Below are 22,548 nucleotides of genomic sequence, written 5' to 3' on the forward strand. Positions count from 1 at the left end.
TATATATTTGGGGACATACTGCTCTTGAGACATATGTTTATGCATGTATAGGAATCTGACTTTATTCCTCTGATGTACATTTGAAAGTATAAAATATAGACATAAAGTATTATTATGCTTTTCTAACATGTCTATTTTATAGAAAATGGAAAGGTACAGATAGGAGTGAAAATTTCAAGTAGAAAGAGTACTTAGTTTAAGCACTGAATAATATTACTCAAAAATTAGTAATAATAATTACACAGAAAATCTAAACTAAAATGTTTATCCCTTTTAATATTAAAGAAAGCAAAATACAATAATGGCTTAAATACTATCTACATAGGTAGATGAACAGATCACTTATTTCCACTTTCTGAGCTCCTTTCTGACCAGCTGCAAATTGAGGAGAAAAGGCTCTCCTCTATATTGTGGCTCTCCTCTATATTGTGATTCAGTGATTCTGGCTACTTCCATGTTGTGGCTTCAAGGTCATTTTAGCATCATATAGATATAGAAAATGGTATGAAGAGTACAAGGGCAGAAACATCACATAACTACCTGAGCCTGGTAGTTAATGTGCATCATTTCCATACATATTGCATTGGCCAGAACTGGAAAGGTAGTTGAACAGAGATTCAAGGAGGGTAGCCATAGTTAAGATTGTTGTGCTTTCTTGTTATACTGACCCTTTTAGCCTTATTGTTTCATTCTATCCCTGGTAATATTCTTTGTCCTGAATCTCACTTTAATACAACAAGTTTGGCTTCCTTCTGATTAATATTTGCCAGATGCATCTTTTCCTTATAACTTACCTGTGTCTTTACATTTAAATATCACTGATATTGCCTCTTGCTTGGATGATTACTAGTAGCTATTTGATGACACCAGACTAGCTCGTCTTCAATCAATTCCACAGATTAGATTGCACATCTTTTCAAAATTTGAATATGATACTATTCTCCTGCTTGGAAACCATCCTTAGGACTTTGCTATTTTCAGCCACCAGGTCCATATAAGAGATAGATGTGAGCATCAAACTAACTTCTATTGTAGCAGTGAGGTTTTGGGCTTATTTGGTATAACAGCCTTTTCTCCTTAATTTGCAGCAGGTCAGAAAGGAGCTCAGAGAGTGGAAATACATGATCCATTCATCTACCTATATAGATAGTGGTTTAAGCCATTATTGTATTTTGTTTCTTTAATATTAAAAGGGATAAATATTTTAGTTTATCCTTATCCTTACTTAGAAGAGCAAAGACGATCTGGCCTCTACTGACATTTCCCCTATTGTCATTGATACTCCTCCCCTCACACTTCATACTGCAGACGTATTAAACATTTTTAAGTTTCAATAATTCCCTTCTGAATTATCACTCACTGTTCATCTTCATCTTGCCTTATTCTTCTAATGGCCAGTTTCTTTCTATATTTGTATCACTTGGATATTACATCATGTAGGAGTCTAATTCTGATTTCAGTTCTCTTTCTGTAGGTTTGCATTGTATTATCTATTTCCCTTGTCACACTTATGAAATGGTGTTACACTACCTGCTAAATTGACATGTCCCTCGCCAGACTGTAAGCTCCCTGAAAGTTAGGATATGTCCATTCAGTTCACTGTTGTACTTCCAGCACCCAGCATAGAACTTGTTGACAATTAATGGCTACTGAGTTAATTGCTGAATTACTTAAAGTCATTAATGACCTTAACACAGCATTCAGTGCAGTGATGATCTCATAAACTGGCTTTTGTCTTTAGAAATGGATGTAATAAAAAGACAGGGAAAGAGTTTAAGACATTGAAATATTTCTTGAGATCATGGTAGAATGGTACCAGGAATGGTTCTGTTCCCCAAAAGGCCATGTCAAGAGGTGAGCAGCAAGCAGTCATTTAAATGAGAAAATGGAAGGGTACCGAGGAAATACAGGGCAGATATCAAAAATCCCAAGCCAAAAAGGGCTGAACTTAATAAAAACACATCAGTCAAGAGTGAAGGTGGAAGAAAAGCATTGGTCAAGAGTTGGGAAATGAGATAGCAGGAGAGTGCACAGAAGGCTGCCTATTACTGATTTTGCCTCATGTAAGATACCTCTCTCTGGAGATTTACTGTTAAGGTGCTGGTAGCAAACCCACATATCTACAAAAGCTTAGTAGTAGAACTTAGCCAGATGCAAGCTGAGGATGAGAACTACCAAAATCTAGATAGTGTATGTCCCATCTACAGAGTGCAAAACCTACTAAGCTTTAGTTAATTGTTAACATACAAAAGTGAGGTCCACTGTTTCAAAATTTTTCATATAATTCAAGAGAAACCAGAAATCCAAATAGCTTTCTCAAATCTTCCAAATTTCCAAATTTGAAAAATACCTAAGTATATTTTAACAGCTCAGTGCACCAATAAAACCATGTATTTAGATCAGATTCAATCCATAAGTCAATTTGTGTTTTCTACTTAATGAAATTAACATGGACCCTAACAGCAATAGTAGATTAAAAAGAAAAAGAAAGTACCAGATTAGGGCCAGTGAATGCAGCCTTGTTTGTAGTGAGTTTAATTACAAAGAAAATCTGCGGCCTGAAAACAACAGGGACTTTAAGCAACCAACAGACCCAAATCCTTCCACCAATATCCAATATTCTACCCATATTGTTCTTTCTAAAGGTGTCATAAAGTTTATATGCAAAATATTAGACATGAAATATTTCCATATTTTTATTTTTGAGTTAGTGCTCAGATTTTAAAGCCTACTGTTTTAAGGATTTTGGGAGAATCTGAATAGCATACCTTTGTACGCTCCCCACCCTGCCATGCATAGCAAGATGCCAGGTGAAGATAAGATAGAGAAAACTATCTTCAGGTTCTTCTTAAGGTAAAACAGAACCCTTTGATTTTGATATAAACCCTTAAGGCAGAGATTGCAAATCAGGCACTTGCAACCTGAATCCACTCCAACAGCTTTTAATCATTAACAACTACATATAGAAAAGTATGTGAAATAAAGAGGGTCACCTCCGGTAATTTAGCTCAGAGAACACCCTTGTAAACACATCCAGGTCAAGAAATAGAACAGTGCCAGAGTCTCAGAAGCCTCCCCTTAACTCTTCTCAGAATCACTATGCGTTTTTTTCCCCCTTACAAAGGCAACCTACCTCTCGACATTTATGGTAACTGCATTCTTGCTTTTCTTTACTGTTTCACTAAATCCCCAAATACTTTGGTAGAGTTTGCCTCTTAACTAAATATCAATGAAATTATGCAATAGAATTGCACATTGTGTAGTTTTTAGTAGCTAGCTTCTTTTCTTCAGCTTTACTGTATATTTTTAATATTAATATTAATTTTATCATGAATGTACACATGGTGTTGGATCAGAAACAGATTATTTACTTAAAAGCAAATAATGACCTTGGAGTCCTCTGGATCCCAGTTCTTACCCTTGGCACAAAACAATAAAAGCCAGGTCAGCCGTCCTTGTAATACAAACTTTGAAGTTTGTATCACACATGAGAAACAAGTGAAAAATTAATTTAGTCTGTTTACATATAGAAGCAAGAGAAAACTATCTTTTCCACCTCTCCCCAAAGATAGAAAAAAAAATCTTTGCTCCTTGGATGCAATAATTTTGGGTTCTCTAAATGTTTCAAATATAAATACATCTCTTCAAAGCCAAATGCACCCAAGTATCTCCAGTGGTTTTGACCTAGAAATGTCTCTAAGATCATGGGCCTCATTCCAGCGAGGCCTCATTCCTACGTCTACAGTGAGATAAATCCCTTTCCAGTTCCCTCATTAATTTTGTGGATGTTAACTCACTTTCAGTGCTTGCTCTTAGCCCAGGTTTCCATATCCCAAGTTTCAGCCAAATTTGCTGAGAAAGCCCCATAAACACAAAAATATTTTGTCTATACCTTACATTTGTGAGACCCACCCATTTTGTTGCATGCAACTGTAGTTCCTTCATTAGATATTATGCCAATGTATAAGTATTCTACAATTTATTTCTCTATGCTGTTGTTGGTGGACATTTTCTTGCACATGTCTTGGTACCCATGTGTGCATTTTTTCAAGTGTACATCTAGGAGTAGAATTGCTGCATGATAGTTAACTTTTGTGGTTAATGCAAAAAAAGTTCCAAAGTGATTATACCAGTTTACATTCCCACCACCAGTATATAAGATTCTAGTAATTCTATGCCTAACCAAAACTTGACATTGCCAATTATTTTGCCACTTCATCCATTCTAGTGCATGTGATGTGCTATTTTACTGTGGTTTTAAATTACATTTCTCCTACAACTGATTATTCTGTGTCTCTTTCTATATACATATTGGCCTTCTAGATACCCCTTGTACATTTTTCATTCAAGATACAGAACTTCTCCATCACTACAAAAATCTCCCTCATGGTATCCCTTTATAGCCATACCCACCCTCTCACCTCCTACCATCTCTAACCGCTGGCAACCACTAATCTGTTCTCCATCTCTATAATTTTGTCATTTTGAAAATGTTATATTTACAGGGAATCAAAATACAATATGTGATGTTTATAGATTGGCTTTTTTCATGTTTTTTTTTAAATTGTATCAGTGTATTTGCAAAATTATTGGTAAAATGGGCTTGAGATGATGCTGTATGTTTTCAGAGACTGAGTCTACTTTCTTAGGTATCTGGTATCTTAGCACTCTGAAGTCACACTGGTTAAATATTAGAAATTAAGATATTCATAAACTGAGATGCATGCCCTGTGAGGGCCTGCTTCACACTGCTGAGATGCAACCTTTCAGGATTCCAACCCAAGGTTCAGGGAATGGAGCAGATTCACTATTGCCACTTTCCTTGGTGGGTTCAGGACCCTAATGCCCACTCTTCTTAGCCTCTTTGCCTCTAAACTGCCCTCTCTGGATCATGTAACATCCCCAACTAAAAAGAAGTTCCAAGCTCCTGACTTGCCTTTCTGAGATTCTCTCCTTCTCCATATCCTAATCTGGTAATTTTTTTCTATCTTGTTAACTTTTTATGCCTTCAATCAAGTGACCTTTATATATTTTGTCAAGATTTTCTACTTATCTTCAGCAGCAGATAGGTCTAAATTACCTAGACTCTTACTACTGGAAACAAATCTTTCCAATAAATTTGTTTTCTCTGACCCATTAAGGGTTTAAAATAAATTGAATTTAGAATAAAAAGTTCTGATATCTGACTTCTATTAATGTCTAAATTCACTTAAGACAAAACTCAGGTAGAACAATTAGGGGATACTGCCCTTTTTGGAAAAGAACTTGCTCTTAACTTGGGTGATCTTCCCCCATCCCTATGGTCTATATTCAGCCACTTTATTCAAGTAACATGCCTGCTTGGCCACTGTAAGCATTCTTATTAAATGGAAACCTTCTAAATTTAATACGATACTTTTTTGTTCCTAGAATCTTTTTCATTACCAAGATCTTCATTCTCTAAATTACGGTCACATTCATTCTTTTCTTAGCACCAGTATGGGGTACAGGGCCATATTCTTTATGCTATTCCTATTCAGTGACTGATCTTCCCTCCAGCGTATTCCACAAATGTTTTTCTTACCTCTCTAGGACACAGCCTCTCTGAAAAATAACTCTAAGTCCACTAATCAGCCCTTATTATTACTGAAACTGGAAAGCATCCTCAGTAATTATTATAAGAGGCTGGTTGTTAAAATTCTCAACACTATCCTTGATTTACATGGTAAATTTATTTCCCAGAATTTTTCTTATTTTTCTACTGGTTAATAGTATAATAACGATAGCTCCTCCCACATGAAACAGAGTATAAGTAAACAGGAAAATGTGAGGCATTAAAATTAGCCTAAGACCAAAATCATTATATATGTAGATTTCTAAGAAGTGTTTTATCAGCATATATTAAGGAATTACTGTCACCTATGTGTTGCACTATTTCATACCCACATATAGAATTTAAAGTGATAGAATATCTTGGTTCTCATGGGGCTCAAATTTTGTCTGGAAAGAGATCACATTGAAAGCAGGATAAAATATACATTAAACCCTTTTCTATATCTAAAATGACAGCATAAAAGGAAGTGTATTATGCTATTAGAAAGCCAATAGAGAGGTAACAATAAGTTGAGGATGTTGAACAAGAAAGGCTTTTGAAGAACATTCTTGGGTCAATTTTCAGGAGAGTTTTAGAAACAAATTTACAAGAGAGAGAAGGAAAGTGTTCCAGCAAGTGGCAATTCTTGCAGAGCTTGTCTTTCCAAGCACTCAACTGATTCATCTCTATTTTTTTGTCAGCAGATTTTTAAAGGTGATTTTGTAGTGTTGGCATGGAATTGATATATTTTTAATGCTCAAGAATATGTAGACAATCAAGTATTATTATATTTAGAAATAGGAAATGAGAGAGAATAACAGATAGGTAATCATCTCGAGTCTCAGTTCAGTCTTGTCATCTTCCCTCTCAGCAGAAATACTGCAGGAGGTACGGTGTTCCGTATGTAGATGCTGACCTTAAGGAGTTTGCAACTGATTACCATTAAGATTTAAGCACCTAAGCTAGAAGTTAAACTGCATGCAGTGGATACCTAGCCACTCAAGAAATGCTGCAAACCAGTGGATGATAAATATCAAAAACATCAGTGCTGACAAGTCCCAGCAAATTTCATAGGAGGTAGAATCCTTGGAAGAAAAAGGCTTCACAAAAGAGATGTGACTTAGAATCACTTCAGCATGGGAACCACAGAGATCCTCTAATCCAACTAGATGAATTCCTTCTATGACATCACTAATAAACGGCTCTTTCTCTCTTTTTTTAATCCTGACCAGTAACAGAGAATTTGCTTTCATGAGACATCAATTTTAGAAGTTTTAGAAATAATGTCCTTCCTTAGACTAAGCCTCAAATCAGCCTCCTTCTTAAATTTAATAGTGCTATCCAGAGCTTCTCAGATTGGTGTCTTGGCACCAGGTGTGTTGACTTACTTAGTTCCTTGGCCCTCCAGGATGTCCTGCAGAGACTGAAGTACCCACAGTCCCAGAACCATGACCAGGAGAAACCTCTTGTGTTTATCACAGTGTCATAAATAGTATCACCTGTTATGTGTACTCCACTTTAAAGAAGATTGTGAAGCATTGCTCAGTATAGTGTGTTGGTGAAGAGATCAAGTCTCTGGAATCACACAGACCCAAGTTAGAACCTTGGCTCTGCCAGATTAGTTTTCAGACCTCGGGAAAGAAACGGCATCTTTTCAAACCTCAATTTCTACACTGCAAAGTGGGTGCAATATTACTGCCTCCCTTGTGAAGTTGGTGTAAGAATTAAAGAGAACATAATAGCACTAAAAAATAGTAATACTGTCATTAGTTTTGCTTTTACCCTCTTAAAAATGCTATAGAATCCCACTTCTACTTTTATAAACTTTAGAATATTTAAAGTTTAAATATTTATTGCTTCCTCTAAGTATTCTCCTACAGCTAGATAGCCTAAGTTCCTTCAGCATCTCCTCATCAACATAAATTCAAGTTCCTTCATCATCTTAGTTGCTCTCTTTATTTCTTTTTGAATATGTAGTACTAAGAACTGGATGCATCCCTATAGATTTGGCTTGATAAACTAGTTCTCAAAGAGTGGATGGAATTGGGCAATGGAAGAAAGATATTCATGCTGGAGAACCGTGTAGTAAGCAAAGACAAAGGAGAGATAATACATCTATCATGTTTATCAACAAATGGTCTTCACTGGCTAAAACATAATCATAGGGGGGGAAAAGGATTTTAAAGGGGCAGAATTATGAACTCCTATATTCACGAAACTATAGATTCTATCCAGTGTAAAGAAATACCAACATAATTGTCACTACAGGAGACTGATCTATCTTTTGAAAGCAAGCAACCACAGTATTTATGTGAGCTACAAGCAAAATGTCATACATAATATAATCATTTTTTGCTCCCCTAGAATTGTCCCAACGGGCTGCTAGAAAACCGGAGATTATCTACAAGCTACACATACCCTGGGCTTTCAGTGGCTGTTGGCTGTTGCATTCCACTCTGTTTGAAAGAGGTTGGTAACAAGATTACCTTGTCCTATCCTGAGAGTCGTAACTCAGGAGTTTCAACCTTCAGATTTCCTTCCTGACCCTTTTTATTCTAGTCTTCTGGTGTTTCTTCCATTCATTCCACATAATATAATGCTTAGAATCTGCTGGTGTTCATGCTCCCTCCTCAGCTAAGTATTAGTTGTGTGATATTGGGCAAATTATTCTACTCCTTTGTAACTCAGTTTCCTCTTCTGTTAAAATGAGAGGGTTTTTTTGTTATTTTTACAGCAGTTTAACAATAAATTGTGAGCATTAAATGAGATAATGTATTTACAGTACTTAGAAGAGGCCTGGCAATAGTGAGCGCTCTTTATGTTAACTGTTACTTTGAGTCATTATTATTCGTGCATTCGACGAATACCACTGTGCTAAATTCAAGGGATATGGTGGCACACGGGACAATCTCTCACGCTCAGTGATCACATTTCTCTTACCCTCAATGCTCACATTTCTTCTAATTTTGTGAGAAATGCAATGACTTTAGAATCTGACTCCTGGATACAATTTCAGAAGCTGCTGTTTATCTTGGTAACTGTGGATAAGGCACTTAACCTCTCTGAGCCTATTTCCACATCCGTAAAATGAAGATTAATAAAATCTACTTGGAAGATTTGTTTTGACTATTAAATAAGACAAAATATGCAAATTACCTGGCACATTTGGAGCCAAATATACTTTCCTTTTCAGTCTTGTGTCCACACCTGAGGCTAGGGAACTCCACTCTGAGCTTAGAAACCAGTGCTGTCATCTTAAACGCCAGGGAGGATTAAGGGCGGGAACTCATCTGCAGGAAGAGTAAAACCCAGAAGGCGTGGGAGGAGACAGAGACAGGAGGGATACAGGGACCGCCCCCGGCCTACAACTCCCGGGATGCTCCGGGAGCGCCCCGCCCCGCCCCACCCCGCCCGCCAAGGCGGGCGCTGCCCACCCAGCGGAGTCGAGCGGCGTGCCGAGGCTACAAGTGCGGCGGCTGGTGATTGGGGGACTTTCTCCGGGAGCCTTGCGGGGAGAGCGCACGGTGCTCGAGCCACACCGGGTGGCCGAAGTAGAAGGTGAGCGGTGGGGAATGGGACAGGGTGGAGGCTTTTGGGTGCGAGAGTGAGAGCCCTGGAGCCTAGCAGAGCTGGAGCGCACATCCCCGCTCCCTGCCCGAGGTGTCCTGCTTCGCGGACACATCACCATCTCGAGTGCCTCGGTGGGCGCACAGTTCACCAGGAATGATCTCCCGATCCCTCGGCGCCTGCGGGGGTCACCGCTGCCTGGTGCTTGCCGCTTGCTGTCCTGGCTCAGCGCGCGCGGGGCGCATCCAGAGGTCGCCTCCCTGAGACCAGCCTTGCCTGTATCAGTTTAAAGCAAATATTAATGCTGTTAATAGATGAAAGATGGACGAGGGAAAGTGCTTGTCCCCTCGCTTTAAGGTGCGATGTCGTTAACTGGGCTTTTAAGCAGATCAGAGGAAAAAGAGGGAGAGGACGGAAGAAAAGCGCCTTTAGCTGGTCCCTTGGGATTATCCATTCTCCACTGAGAATGGAAGCCCCGGATTAGGGAGCTGCAAAGGACTGTGCTGCTAGCGTACCTCTGATACAACAAGCGAACAAGCGGGAGTAGCTTTTTTTTAAAGAGAGGTAGAGGCGGCTGTAGGGAATTAAGTGGGGATTGCAGTCCTGTTTTGTTATAAATTGAAAGTCTCAAAGAACCCTGCTGATTTTATCCAAAGTAGGCTAGCGTGATGAGTTTAATTGTGCCAAAGGTTAATCAGAGCCCCTAATGCCTGAGAAAACTGGGAGAAGAGTTATCGGTAATTGATGAAGCCTGTTACCATCACTTCATTCATTGAGGGATCCTTCAGTCGGGGGTTTGTTCTAGTTTACTAGTGATTGTTTTGCCCTTGGTGTCTTTGCTGTTTTCACTGTAGAGAAACTCCGATAATAGAAGAAAAGCGTGTTTTGTTTTGTTTTTTGTTTTAAATAAACTCTCATGTAGAGCAGAAAACATGTCGATTCCCTCTCCCATATTTTGAGTTGCCAGGTTGACCTTAGGTGACCCTTGCCTGTGCTTCTGTTACCAGCTTTGGAGCTGTGGATTTTGAATCATAAGAAGCCTCAAGCCGTTGGGTTAAATCCATTATCACCCTGGATTTGGAAGTAAAATAAAAGCCTTTGGTTAAAATCTCTATATTTAGTGATAGTGGAAAGTGAATTTTTATTCCTTGGAAAGATGCAGAGGCAAAGAAAGATAGGCAGATGGTTTTCTGCTCAAACCAAAGTTCTCTTCCAGGAATGCCCTTGCTGCAATGAGGGATGAAGAGGGACATGTTTATAAAATTCCAGAGGTAACCTTGGAAATAGCTTCTCACCTATTTACCTGCACAGAACTCTTACTCTGTGGGTTTATAGTTTGTCTTTTATTTTCAGTTTACTTCTAGATTGGGTTTGTAAAACTAGCCAGATGGTCAATTTCTTGTGCATGTGTGTTAGCAAAGCATGCAGAGAGGGAGGAACACAGACCCACATGGACCCAGGGAATGGGAGTAACAGATCCTGCAGCTGAAACAGGCAGGTGTGTGTGTGGATCAGTGAGTTGGCCCATTGTATTTTGCAGGGATTGCAGTAAGGTCTGTTGCCTATATGCTTTGGGGTTCAGAACATGCTCCCCCATGGCACAGTGTTCCATGGGGGAAGGAGGGAATAGGGCTGAGTAGAAGCACAGTGAATAAGCAGCATATGGACTTGTAAATAAAGGGCTGTATGATTAGGGTCATTGAATATATGACATGTAAGGTTAGCAGAGGTGGCTGATTAAGCTGGCCTTTTTTTATCTACTTCAGATCTGCAGAATCAAAATGCTGACTTCCTGCCCAGCTGATAGGGGTGTATAGTCATTCACTCATGGTGATGCTCTGAAGCTAATCTGTATTAGAATCTGTTCTGAACTAGGGAGAGTGTAATCACTTACAGTCTAATTGAATTAAGAAGTCTGGGCCGGGCGCGGTGGCTCAAGCCTGTAATCCCAGCACTTTGGGAGGCCAAGGCGGGTGGATCACGAGGTCAAGAGATCGAGACCATCCTGATCAACATGGTGAAACCCCGTCTCTACTAAAAATACAAAAAAATTAGCTGGGCATGGTGGCGCATGCCTGTAATCCCAGCTACTCAGGAGAGGCAGGGAAATTGCCGGAACCCAGGAGGCGGAGGTTGTGGTGAGCCAAGATCACACCATTGCACTCCAGCTTGGGTAACAAGAGCGAAACTCCACCTCAAAAAAAAAAAAAAAGTCTGTGCTTCCCAGAAAATTGGGAGCTCTATTAAAAAGGGCTCTTGCCTTTCTCATTTGTCTTTTTACAGGAAACCTGCCTTGTCATTTGAGGGATCCTCTTGCAGGAATGTGTGTCCTTGGATAAATTTGGCTTGGTGATGGCAGTATCCTTTCTCAGTAGACACTGCCATTTCCTCCATGCACCTTTCTACCCTGACCTAAGTTTTTCAGTGTTAATCACTATGACAAGTGAGAGCATTTGCTCTTTCCACACTTTCCTGCCACTAGGTATCCCCTCCTTTCTTTTTCCTGTTTGAGGTGGAAAGGGGGCTAAACAGGTGCAGCTGTGAAGAAAATGGCACTCTCAGGAGCAACACTCCTGGAAGTACAGCCTTAGCTTCTGTTAGGTTCTTATCTAACTCTGTTGTTATTGGCAGACTTTCCGGAAGCTGCTGGGGGATGTCTGACTAGTTTTCATGGAGCTCTACTCCCTTGCTAAGAAGAGCAACAAGGCAGACCTCTGTGATGCCAGGGACTGGAGTTCCAGAGGGCTTCCTGGTGACCAGGCAGATATGGCAGCCACAAGAACTGCTCTCTGCTGTCAGAGACAGTGTGAGTCTACCCCAAGAGCAATTGAGATGGAAGGGTCTAAACTTAGTCCTTCTCCAGCATCCCCTTCCTTCTCTCTGCAAAACAGTACCCTTCTTCCAGATGCTTTTCCACCAGGACCTCTCCACTCAGGGAACAACCAAATAACAGCAGAACAGAAAGTTTGTAACTGCTGCAGCCAGGAATTAGAAACTTCTTTTACCTATGTGGACAAAAACATCAACTTGGAGCTGCGGAACCAGAGCTCGCCATCAGTAAAAGGGCATGACCACCCTGGGGAGCTTGGCTGGGAAAATCCAAACGAGTGGTCCCAAGAGGCTGCCATATCTTTGATATCTGAAGAGGAGGATGATACAAGTTCAGAAGCCACGTCTTCAGGGAAGTCCATAGACTATGGTTTCATCAGCGCCATCTTGTTCTTGGTCACTGGCATCCTGCTGGTGATCATCTCTTACATTGTCCCACGGGAAGTGACCGTGGACCCCAACACTGTGGCAGCCCGGGAGATGGAGCGCCTGGAGAAGGAGAGCGCGAGGCTGGGGGCTCACCTAGATCGCTGTGTGATTGCGGGGCTCTGCCTCCTCACGCTGGGGGGTGTCGTACTGTCCTGCTTGCTAATGATGTCCATGTGGAAGGGGGAGCTCTATCGTCGAAACAGATTTGCCTCTTCCAAAGAGTCTGCAAAACTCTATGGTTCTTTCAACTTCAGGGTGAAGACCAGCACGAATGAAAACACTCTGGAACTGTCCTTGGTAGAGGAAGATGAGCTCGCTGTACAGAGTTAATTCTGGTTGTGAACATCTTGAGAGTCTGCCTTGGCATTTTATAGTATGAAAAAAGAAGTTAATTTGTAAAAAAAAAAAAAAAATCACAGTGCAATTTATTTGCCTGGCAAGAAAAGTTTATTTCACAAACCTACAGGCAATGAGTGATTTTGTTCTCCATGTGTCTTCTATTTAGAAGAAAAGCCATGTAAGATGTATAAGAAACCACAACCAGCCACACCGATCCTTCTGAAGAGCTGAAGGCTAATTGATCTGTAATGGCCAAGAACTTCTACTTCAATAGAAAAATATTTCTAATGATCCAGTACACAAATATGTGATATTACTCTTTGGACACTAGGTAGTCCTATGCATAGTAGGATCAATTGCTAATCTATTTTGTGAAAGAGAACTAAGCACTAATCACTAATAAGGCTTACATTTAATTCTCAACGGTGCTTATCCATTTTCTTGCTAAATTATCCTTCTTGTTATTTGACTAAAACACTAAAATATGGAGATTTGAGTTCGAATATTTTGAAGTTTGAGGATGTTGGGCTGTTTTTATTATAAAAAATACTACGTTTGAAATTATTCCTGTATTCAAAAATGGCAATTAAGTCATTAGGATAAACTTTCTAATAAAAGAAAATTATGTCAATCATTGTAAGACCAATGTGAATTTAAACAACAGTGTTAGTGCCAGATATCAGCCAGGGTCACTGCTCTTTTTTAAAATGAAGTCAAATTAGTTACTGATATAAATTTTATTTTTTGTGATTTTGCCATCATACCAGTTATTTGTGCTCTTGAAGTCCACTATTTCTCACACCAAAGAGGCAAGCCATGAGACATTTTAAATATATTTCCAGACATCTAAACATCTGGGCAGGCCTGAATCATGATTGGCTCTGGTGTGCCCCCAGGTGACATCTTGTTATTGCTGTTTGGGGAAAACCACCAGTAAAATTGCAGCTAGACTTTTGGGGACTGTGCCTTGCAGGCTGTATCACTTGCTCTAGGCCAAGCAACAACTTCTTCCCTCATGACAGCTGCAGTCCTTAAGCCCAAAGCCAAAAAAATTAAAATGGAGAGAGATTAAAAACACTAATTCAATGGGCACTGTAGTCATCGTCAGAACTCACCTCCCACTCAGAGTGGTCTAGGTGTCATTCAGTAACTGTGAGCTTTTGCCTCATAAAGCACAAACTCTTGCTCATAAAGCACAAAACCTTGCAGCATGATTAGCAAGGTACTCACTTTGCAAGACACACACCGGGTGTCCACAGTGACACAGTGCCTCATTAAGGTGACAGTTCAGAAAGGGTATGGGAAATGCAACCGCAGAAATACCTTACATTTTGCAACTCTACTTGGAGGTTTTTCCAACTTCGGCTGTAGGAGTTGTTGTAACTCCCATGATTGTGTTACCAGGACAAAGGTGTCATTCTTAAAGAGGACAGGAGCTGGGAATTGGTATGAGATAGCAGGGATGAGGAAGTAAGAAGTGATTTATTTGTAGATTTTTTAAAGGCTATTTCAAACGTCTGAAATTTGTGTTGTTGTGGATGACTGTGGAATACATGGGTGACTCTGTCCAGAAAAATGTGTGAATCAAGATATTTATGTGGATGAGCTCTCATGGGTGCCAGAGATTGATTTGATGAGTGAGATATGCTGCATATAACTAAGAGTTGAGGTGAAATACAAAAAGGGGAGCCTCAGAAGACAATAAAAAAGAGAGGAGGGGCATATGAAAGCATTATTAGGTAAAAATGAGGAATTATATAGGCATCAGAGGAAGCTAGAGGTAGTTAATTTCTTATGTTATAGAGCAGTGCTGATGGCCAAAAGGAATTGAGATGACATAAATATGACTTTTCTTTTCCATTGCTGTTTCTTTGTGCTTTTTGAACAAACTTTGTTTTACTGTGACTCTCATTTCATTATTTTTGTTGAGGCTGCCTTACCAGTGGCATAAGTTTTATATTCTGAAGGTTTCTAAGTCCAGCTCTAGCCTGCTTAACGATCCAATTTGGATAATGTAGAGACAAGAAGGAAACAACCTACTGCTCTGCTGAGTGAGTAGGTCTAAGCTGTATGTTAAAAAAAGAAGGCATTAAAAAACCGCATGTTTATTCACAGAAGCTAAGTGAGATCAACTGAGTTTTGTTTTTATTTATTGGTGAAACAGGATTAATTAGCCAAATTACAGATTAAATTGAATTAATGTGGAGCCGGTTTTCAGTTTATGAAGGAAGAGGAGTTTGGGAATCAAGTGTTAGGAAGTCTTTTCAACTGATGATAAAGCTTTTCATGCAGAAGCATTTACTGAATCCTGCAGAGCTACCAAATAATGTAGATGTGATCTAGAGGCAACATTTTGAAAAATGACATTTTGGAAAAAAAAATATTCAAGGGAGAAGAAAAAGACCTAACAAGTCAAAATATATTTCTTTTTTTCTAGAACTCTATAATTTTCTTTAAAATTTAAAATTGAAATATAGTAAGTCAATGCATATTTCAACATTATTTAAATATGCTTACATATAGAGCACATATCTTGAGTAAATGCATATTTCAACATTATTTAAATATGCTTACATATAGAGCACATATCTTTTAAGATTCTACTTATTTGAGGGCAAACCACTACACATTATATGATTTAGAAAATCATCTGGATGACTCCCTTTGGGCTGTGGTGACACTCTTCAGATGCTTGCCTTAATCGACTTTTCCCTGGGTATTTGGTTTATGTAGCCTTTATCCATCCTGGCAGTGCCTGAATTCAAGATGAAGATTACTTGAATTTAAAATGACGATAACGCAGGCAAAGAAAAGCCATGTGTTTTATTTACTGTTGTCTCCAATCTGATGAGGAGCGTTTTTGGCTCTACAGTTACTTTGGCAAGACCAGGTGATACATTCTACAGACATTGGCCACACAATAGCTATGGGGTTGGTCTTGCATCCTTCATGGGGATTTATGGCCTTACATTGTCTCTTCAATGTGGTGCTGGTTGTTATCTATGAACATTTTTATTGCTAGACCTAGAGAAGAAAAACATTTTCAGTGGTTCTAGGTCTATAGCTTATTTACATGGTTTTAGAAATCTAAACTCAGAGTCATCTTCCTAATCTCAATGAGAAGACAGCTCATCTTTCAGCAGTGTGGTCCAATGGGGTGAGTTACAGAAAGAAAGCTGCCTTTCTCCTTTATTACTTGGATCTACACACTGCTGATTGGTGATTTAAGGCTCCTAATATCTTTAATAAGCCAATCCTTTTAAGGGCACCTTAAACTGGTACAGAGTTTGCAAAGAGTTTTCTTTGCAGTGCTGTGTGTCCTTGCCACCCACTGGGAGCTATTAAAGTAGATCACGTAATATGATGTACTGACCCCTCGTATAAAGAACAGCTTTTCTTCATGCTCCCCACTGCTTAGCTGATTTATAGTTTAGAGGAAGACAAGACTGTTTGGAATCATGAAGTTTTTGGAGGCCATGTGTGCTTTTACCCACATGACTGCTATAACCCTTGATTCTGTACGATCAAGATACTTGCCTTGATATCACATGCTTTGCTGTCTGCTTAAAATATGAGTCCATCTTCCTCATCTTTATTTGTTATAAAGACCCAATTGGACCAGTGCTGGCACATGCCCTTTAAGGTACAGCTTCTGAAAAGAGACTGCACTACCAAACTTATGTGTGCCTTTACCTCAGTCCCCCAGGATAAGGTTAAATCAGTGACTGAGCATGATGCTACTTAAATATCAAGAATTAAAGGTCTGAACCCAAATGGCTCTACTTTTTTTTTTTTTTTTTTTTTTTTTTTTTTTTTTTTTTACATCTTTCCAACAAGTAAAACTTCTAGGCAGAAGCATGTGAACATTTTGGTCTTCATCTTTCTCATGTGCAATGGTAGGTGCATGTAAAACTTTACTTGGATTAATCATCTAAATTTTTTAAAAAGTGCTCTATATATCTATCTCTTAGGAGAATGATTTTCAACTTGAAGGTCAGATTTCATTGCAGCAATTAATGTCACCACAAAAATGTGGTCTGACAAGAAAGATTCACAACCTTTACCAATAGTTCACCTACTACAGCAAGATGTAATACTATCAGTACTTACTGTTCTCTGTAATGGGTTTAACCTTTCCCAGAATTGGACATAAAGAATGACTATGATGAGAAAATTATAATGAAGTCTCACTGGCTTTTCTAGAGTAAAAAGAGTTCCCAGTAAAGAGAATTAACATATCATTGTCTTTCGGCTGATTTTCAGCTATATCATTTTATGATTCATAATATTCTATAATACCTCCTTCCAACTTTTATAAGTCTTGGGAAATAATTTGCCTAGTGAATTGATGCTATAAAAAGCAAGACGTTATTTTAAACACATAAAACTGATTTCAAAAATCTGTGGCTTACACTTAAGAGTGTAGTTATGGTTTATGTTTGTGTGAAGATTTATGTGCACTCAAGTCTGTGCATTTGGACTATATTTTATAGTTATACAGCTCTAATATCCAAAGCTATTGTTAGAATCGTTTTATTATAGGAGTTTGGCATGCCTTACTGTTGACATTAAGAAGAAGTGAAGTCTTTTGCAGGTCATGAATGAAGAATTTGGGATCAGCCTCAGAATGAGATGCCGTAATTATTATAAACCTGTTTTGGTCATTCAGCCTCCCACAAATGTTTATTGGTTTATTTTTTAACTTCTCTTTCAGACTCATAAGAGTGTGGCATATTTAGAAATTATTTTACCATGATTTTCTATTTTATTTCAGGGAACTATAGGGTGTATATTTCTTTGTTTCAAGTTTGGATAACTCTCCTGTGTTTCAGGAACAGCTCTTCCTATTTTTCCACTGCCATCTTCAGGCTTCCTAGCCAGGCTCTAAACAAATGTCATGTAAGAAAGATGAGTTATTTTATATTGTGTATTTAGAGTTTGTCCCCTGTGGTTCTCAATGTGCTTTCAATTTTATTTTTCTTACCAAAAAAATAATTTGACATTGATTATGTGCTTTTTGATATTTTCAAGGGCAATTATTAAGGTTACAAGCTCTTTCTTAGGACATTTGATGCCTTATATGTTAATAGCAAGTGTGTCATATCATTTTAAAATAAAACTGCTAAAATGCTTTATTGCATTTAACTTTTATTCAAATTGGAATCTGTAATGCCAATTTGGTCTTTTAAAATTATATTTGAAATTATTTGTCCAAAAAAATTAAAATGAATATTTATCCCTAATTCAGGTTTGTCATTCTTCTTGCTACCATATCACTATATAATGTAGACTGTGCCTTATTTTTTGTTGTTTTATAGGAAGTAGTCCAAGTTATTTGCGTTTCTCTAAATCACTCAGCATTGAACTTAGAGTATATGTTTTATGGTATGGAAAAAATACACGAATGGATATTTTTTTAAAACACTTATCTGAGTGTCTAGAAAGCTTTTAGGTGAGAAAGAAATATCAAATTAACTTATGGCCCTACTCTTAATCTTCTAGTAATCTAATTTTGATCTCCATTTTTATTTGCAGAATGTATCACAATTTATATTATTAACTGGAATTTTATTCTTATATGTAAGTGTGTCAAGGTCAAAAACTCTAAAAAGACAATTGGAAGTGAGGCTTATCTACATCCTTTATAGGAAGAAAGTCTACTTCTTTAGATATCTATTTTTTGCTAGAAGTTCTTTTGGGTTTTGTTAACCACCTCTGATCACTCAGAATGAGCTAAGTGATACTGTTATGACAATTCCACAGCCTCTCGCTATATGACCCTTGCAGGTCAGTAAGCAAAGGACTCAGTCTGATGCAGCCACCTTTTTACATGTCCCTGATTGCCAAGCTAGAGGGGAAAAGAGTCTGAAAGGTCTCAGACTGTGCACCTGGTCAACGTGAATTTAGTCAGGACCAGTCATATAGTCCTTACGATGTATTATTTAATTCATACCTCATCTCACTTAATTCTCACAGCATCTCTGCAAGCAAATATTATCTGCATTTTACAAATGAAAAACTGAAGCTGAAGAATGTCAAATAACTGGCCAAAGTTATATAACTAATGAGCAGTAGGGAAATAATTAAAACCTGGGACTCCTTCACTAAAATTCCATATTTACTTAAGTTTAGAAGGAATGTGACCCTTCTTATTAAAAAATCAATTTATACTAGCTATTTCATTTTGTGTTTATCATTTTATAAACTAAAGAAAACAGACATAAGATCTGAGAAATAAGAAACCCTTATAAAGAAATCATATCACTATTTTGCTTTTAGATAATATAGTGATTTATCAAAATATATGTCAAAACTATCAGAATTCACAGTCATCCTACTCCTCGCCCCCACTGAGGTTCAAATAAGCTTATGCTGACACTTTTCCTTGGGATTGAAAAGAAAATGTAGTTATTCTATGTGCACAGCAGTGAACTTAGAGTTTATATAGTCTCAGTAAGGGATCCAAGGATGGAGAGGAAGCCACATTTGAGTGCTTACTATGTGCCAGGCATTCTGCGTTCTTGTGCAGTGTCTTGCATAAGCTCCACAATACATCATATAATAAAGCCTTCAGAAACATAGAGACAGATGACCTAAAGTTTGAATGCCTGCTCCTCTACTTTTGTCAACTCTGATGAAACTTAAATAAGAAAAATTAGAGAAAAGTGAAAAAAATCCTTTTCTGGTATCCCATCATAACAGCTTCCATTATCTTAAGTGAGATTCTTTGTAACTGCAGAATCTGAGGTTTTGAAGGTACTTGGATTCATATATGTTCATGTGGATTATTGGCTGATGAAAAACTAACTTGGGCCAATTGGCAGATGCTTACCAATCATCATAAGACATAATCTTCTTTTCCTTATGTTCCTTTCTCCTCCTCATCCTACTTTTCATTCTTCTTTTCTTCCTTTTTCCCACTCCCTCTCTCTTTCCTTCCTTCATCATCATTATCATGTGGAAGCTGCTCATTTGGATTTCTCTTACTTCCAGCATCATAAACACATCCCTCCAAAAAGAAATTTACGTCTCCCTTCATGAAGGGAAAAACAATTTGGAAAACTGCCTTTTGTTTAATTGTGAAGTTTGGTATGTAAATGTCTATAATCCTCTAGAACTTGAATAGTTATAACTCTAATCATCAGCATACATGGCAAAATATTAATATTTGAATATCTTTTGTTTAAGACGGAGTCTCTGTTGGCTGGGCTGGAGTGCACTGGCCTGATCTTGACTCACTGCAACTTCTGCCTCTTGGGTTCAAACAATTTTCCTGCCTCAGCCTTTCCAGTAGCTGGAATTACAAGCACCTGCCACAGCGCCTGGATAATTTTTGTATTTTTAGTAGAGATGGGGTTTCACCAGCTTAGCAAGGCTGGTCGGGAGCTCCTTCCAAGTAGTTGGGATTATAGGCACCCGCCACCATGCCTGGCTAATTTTTGTAATTTTAATAGAGATGGGGTTTCACCATTTTGGCCAGGCTGGTCTCATTCTTACATCAAGTGACCTGCCCACCTTGGCTGCCCAAAGTGCTGGGATTACAGAGGTAAGCCACTGCGCCCAGCCTAATTATCTTTTAAACAAAATCGCTTTTATCGTAGCAAAATCCAACAAAATCCTGTCATTTGGTTGAGTTGTTTTTAACATAGTGTTAAAAGATTTTATTCAATGAGCACTCTGGCAAAAAAACTCTTCTTCATTGCCATTTATCCAGACCACAGAGTTCATGTGTTTATATTTATCTTTGGATTTTATTGAACCTCGTCCACATTCTGCCAAATTAGCAAAACTAACTGTTCTGGAATACAAATGGCTTTAAGAACAGTTGCTAAAAACTGAACTCATTTTCTCCTGATACTGAAATGGCATAATCAGTGATGCCCCCTACTGCTGAGTAGATCCGTAGCAGGGAAACCAGGGTACAAGAGCAGGAAGAGGGTAGAAATCCCAGCCTTCAGTCATATGCTTTACAAATGATGAGCTCAGGAAAGAATTTCCTGGTTGCAAACAGAATATAAGGGGCCTAGGAGAGACAGAGGTGACACCCTAAACAGTAAAATATGAAGCTGAAAGAGACTTGAAGCAATAAAAGGTCACTGATGATGCTGTCTTAGGTCAAAGAGCATGTAAGATCAAAGCTGCTTTTTATAGTCTCAAAAGAGCATCAGTTAAGCTGAAAAAGAGAAGCCATGGGTCAGGAAACTAAGAAACAACTCAGGCTGGAGGCAGGAAACTTTTAATATGGTTATTGTCACACAGAACTGATGGGAAGCAGGTAATGCAAGAGCCTGTTTCTAAGGGAATTACATTCCCAAAGAAACCATGAGCCTTAGACTGTTTGAGCCCTAATAAAAACGCTTGAGTCCCTAAATTTGTACCAGTTGGAAACAGGCTAGAAAATGCGTAGTGCCCTCAAAGCAGGCATGTTCCTAAATATTTATTTTAGATGTGGCCACAGATAAAAGGAAGAAACTACTAGGGCCTTGAATGAGGGGCCTTGGAAACAGTGAACAAGGGATTCCTTCCAGAAAGAAGAACAGGGCATATCAAAGGAATTGACCCCCTGCCCACCACAGGGCAGAAGAACAGCACAATGCCTGACTGAAAGTTTCAGCATTCTTACGAACGAACTATTATGTCAGATTGTTTCTTATGGTTATCATGTTCCTGTTCCATTATTGTATGTTTTTTATGAGGTGTAACATATCATCCGTTTATAGTTTACCATATCACAAGATCTGGCAACTTTATGAGAAGACTATATTTTGGAGGTCTTGGATTTGGAGATGGGGATATAATCTGGATGGGTCTTTTAGTTTTCCTCCTTGGGATTTGAGTCTGTGTGTATAAGAAACAATAGATTAGCCAGGTGTAGTGGCTCACACCTGTAATCACAACACTTTGGGAGGCTGAGGCAGGAGGATTGCTTAAGGCCAAGAGTTTGAGACCTGCCTGGGCAACATAGTAAGACCCAGTCTCCAGAGAAAAAAAATTTAAAGGAAGGGTGAGATTATGGCAGATCTGCCAAAGATCCATGCCCATTTCCTTTGTGTAGAGTTTTTGCTAGAGAACAGCAGCCTAAACAAGGGTTGTATTTCCCAGTTCTCCTTCCACTTGGGTAGGTTCAAATGGCTAATTTGCACCAAAGGAATGTGAGTAAAGTTACATGTGTTACTCTTACTCTAGAGGTTAAGAAACCAGCATGCCTTTATGTACATCCCTTCTCAATCTGGTGGTTGGATGATGCTGCCTGAGAACTTACAGGAGCCACATTGAAGAGATGAATCTTCTAGCAGCCTGGTTTGGGGGGCTGTCTGCTTCACTGTTATTGAGAACCTTAGGCTGATAGGGGCTCTGTCATTTTTCAAAATCACTCTGGTTGTTAATACCTAGCTGGTAGACAGAAAAAAAGATAGCATTGGAGATTTTATGGGAGGTTTTCAGTCCACTTGGTTAGCATTCAGTATTATTGCCACATCCAGTTGCAAGGGAGGCTGGGAAATGTAGTCCAGCAGTATATCTGGGAGAAAAAAGAATTGGGTTTGAACAGCTAGGCAGTCTGTTCCACAAGGTATGACCTGCTTATAGTCAATTTCCTATTTAATGTTTGCTTTTCTACGTATTCACTTCTACATATCAAAATCTCCCTCTAGTTCACTATGAGTTTTGGCTTCTTTTCTCCTGAAGTGAATTAGGTTAAGTATCTCACAGTAAAATCTCAATTTAGATCACATTTGGTGTATAAGTCATATATGGCTGCATAATACATAATACCCTAAAACATAGTGGCTTAAAAAATTAAACTTTTATTA

The 22,548-nt window shown here is 38.6% G+C and overlaps 2 protein-coding genes across 8 annotated transcripts in view; one reads left to right on the forward strand and one right to left on the reverse strand.

Annotated features, from left to right (window-relative positions):
• Positions 1 to 22,548, reverse strand: part of LOC103788657 (uncharacterized) — a 304,484-nt gene that overhangs the window by 71,041 nt on the left and 210,895 nt on the right. For 5 of the 7 annotated variants that reach the window (XM_078353346.1, XM_078353347.1, XM_078353344.1 and 2 more), the window contains one exon: positions 8,729 to 9,415. In XM_078353346.1, coding sequence (XP_078209472.1) covers positions 8,859 to 9,260 — 402 coding nt within the window. In that variant the 5' untranslated portion in view covers positions 9,261 to 9,415 and the 3' untranslated portion in view covers positions 8,729 to 8,858. Of the gene's footprint in view, positions 1 to 8,728; positions 9,416 to 22,548 lie in introns of those variants that run through there. The other 2 variants (XM_078353352.1, XM_078353350.1) reach the window with 1 other exon arrangement.
• Positions 9,012 to 14,596, forward strand: TMEM74 (transmembrane protein 74). The gene is made up of 2 exons (XM_008983348.5): positions 9,012 to 9,130; positions 11,771 to 14,596. Exon 2 carries the CDS (start codon positions 11,810 to 11,812, stop codon positions 12,725 to 12,727), a length of 918 nt encoding a protein of 305 aa, XP_008981596.2. The 5' UTR covers positions 9,012 to 9,130; positions 11,771 to 11,809; the 3' UTR covers positions 12,728 to 14,596.

The sequence above is a fragment of the Callithrix jacchus genome, chromosome 16 (genome assembly GCF_049354715.1).
Source record: "Callithrix jacchus isolate 240 chromosome 16, calJac240_pri, whole genome shotgun sequence".
NCBI lineage: Eukaryota > Metazoa > Chordata > Mammalia > Primates > Cebidae > Callithrix > Callithrix jacchus.

Excerpts from the sequence above, each read along its gene's own strand:
- TMEM74 (XM_008983348.5), top strand. The coding sequence starts at position 11,810 with ATGGAGCTCTACTCCCTTGCTAAGAAGAGCAACAAGGCAGACCTCTGT.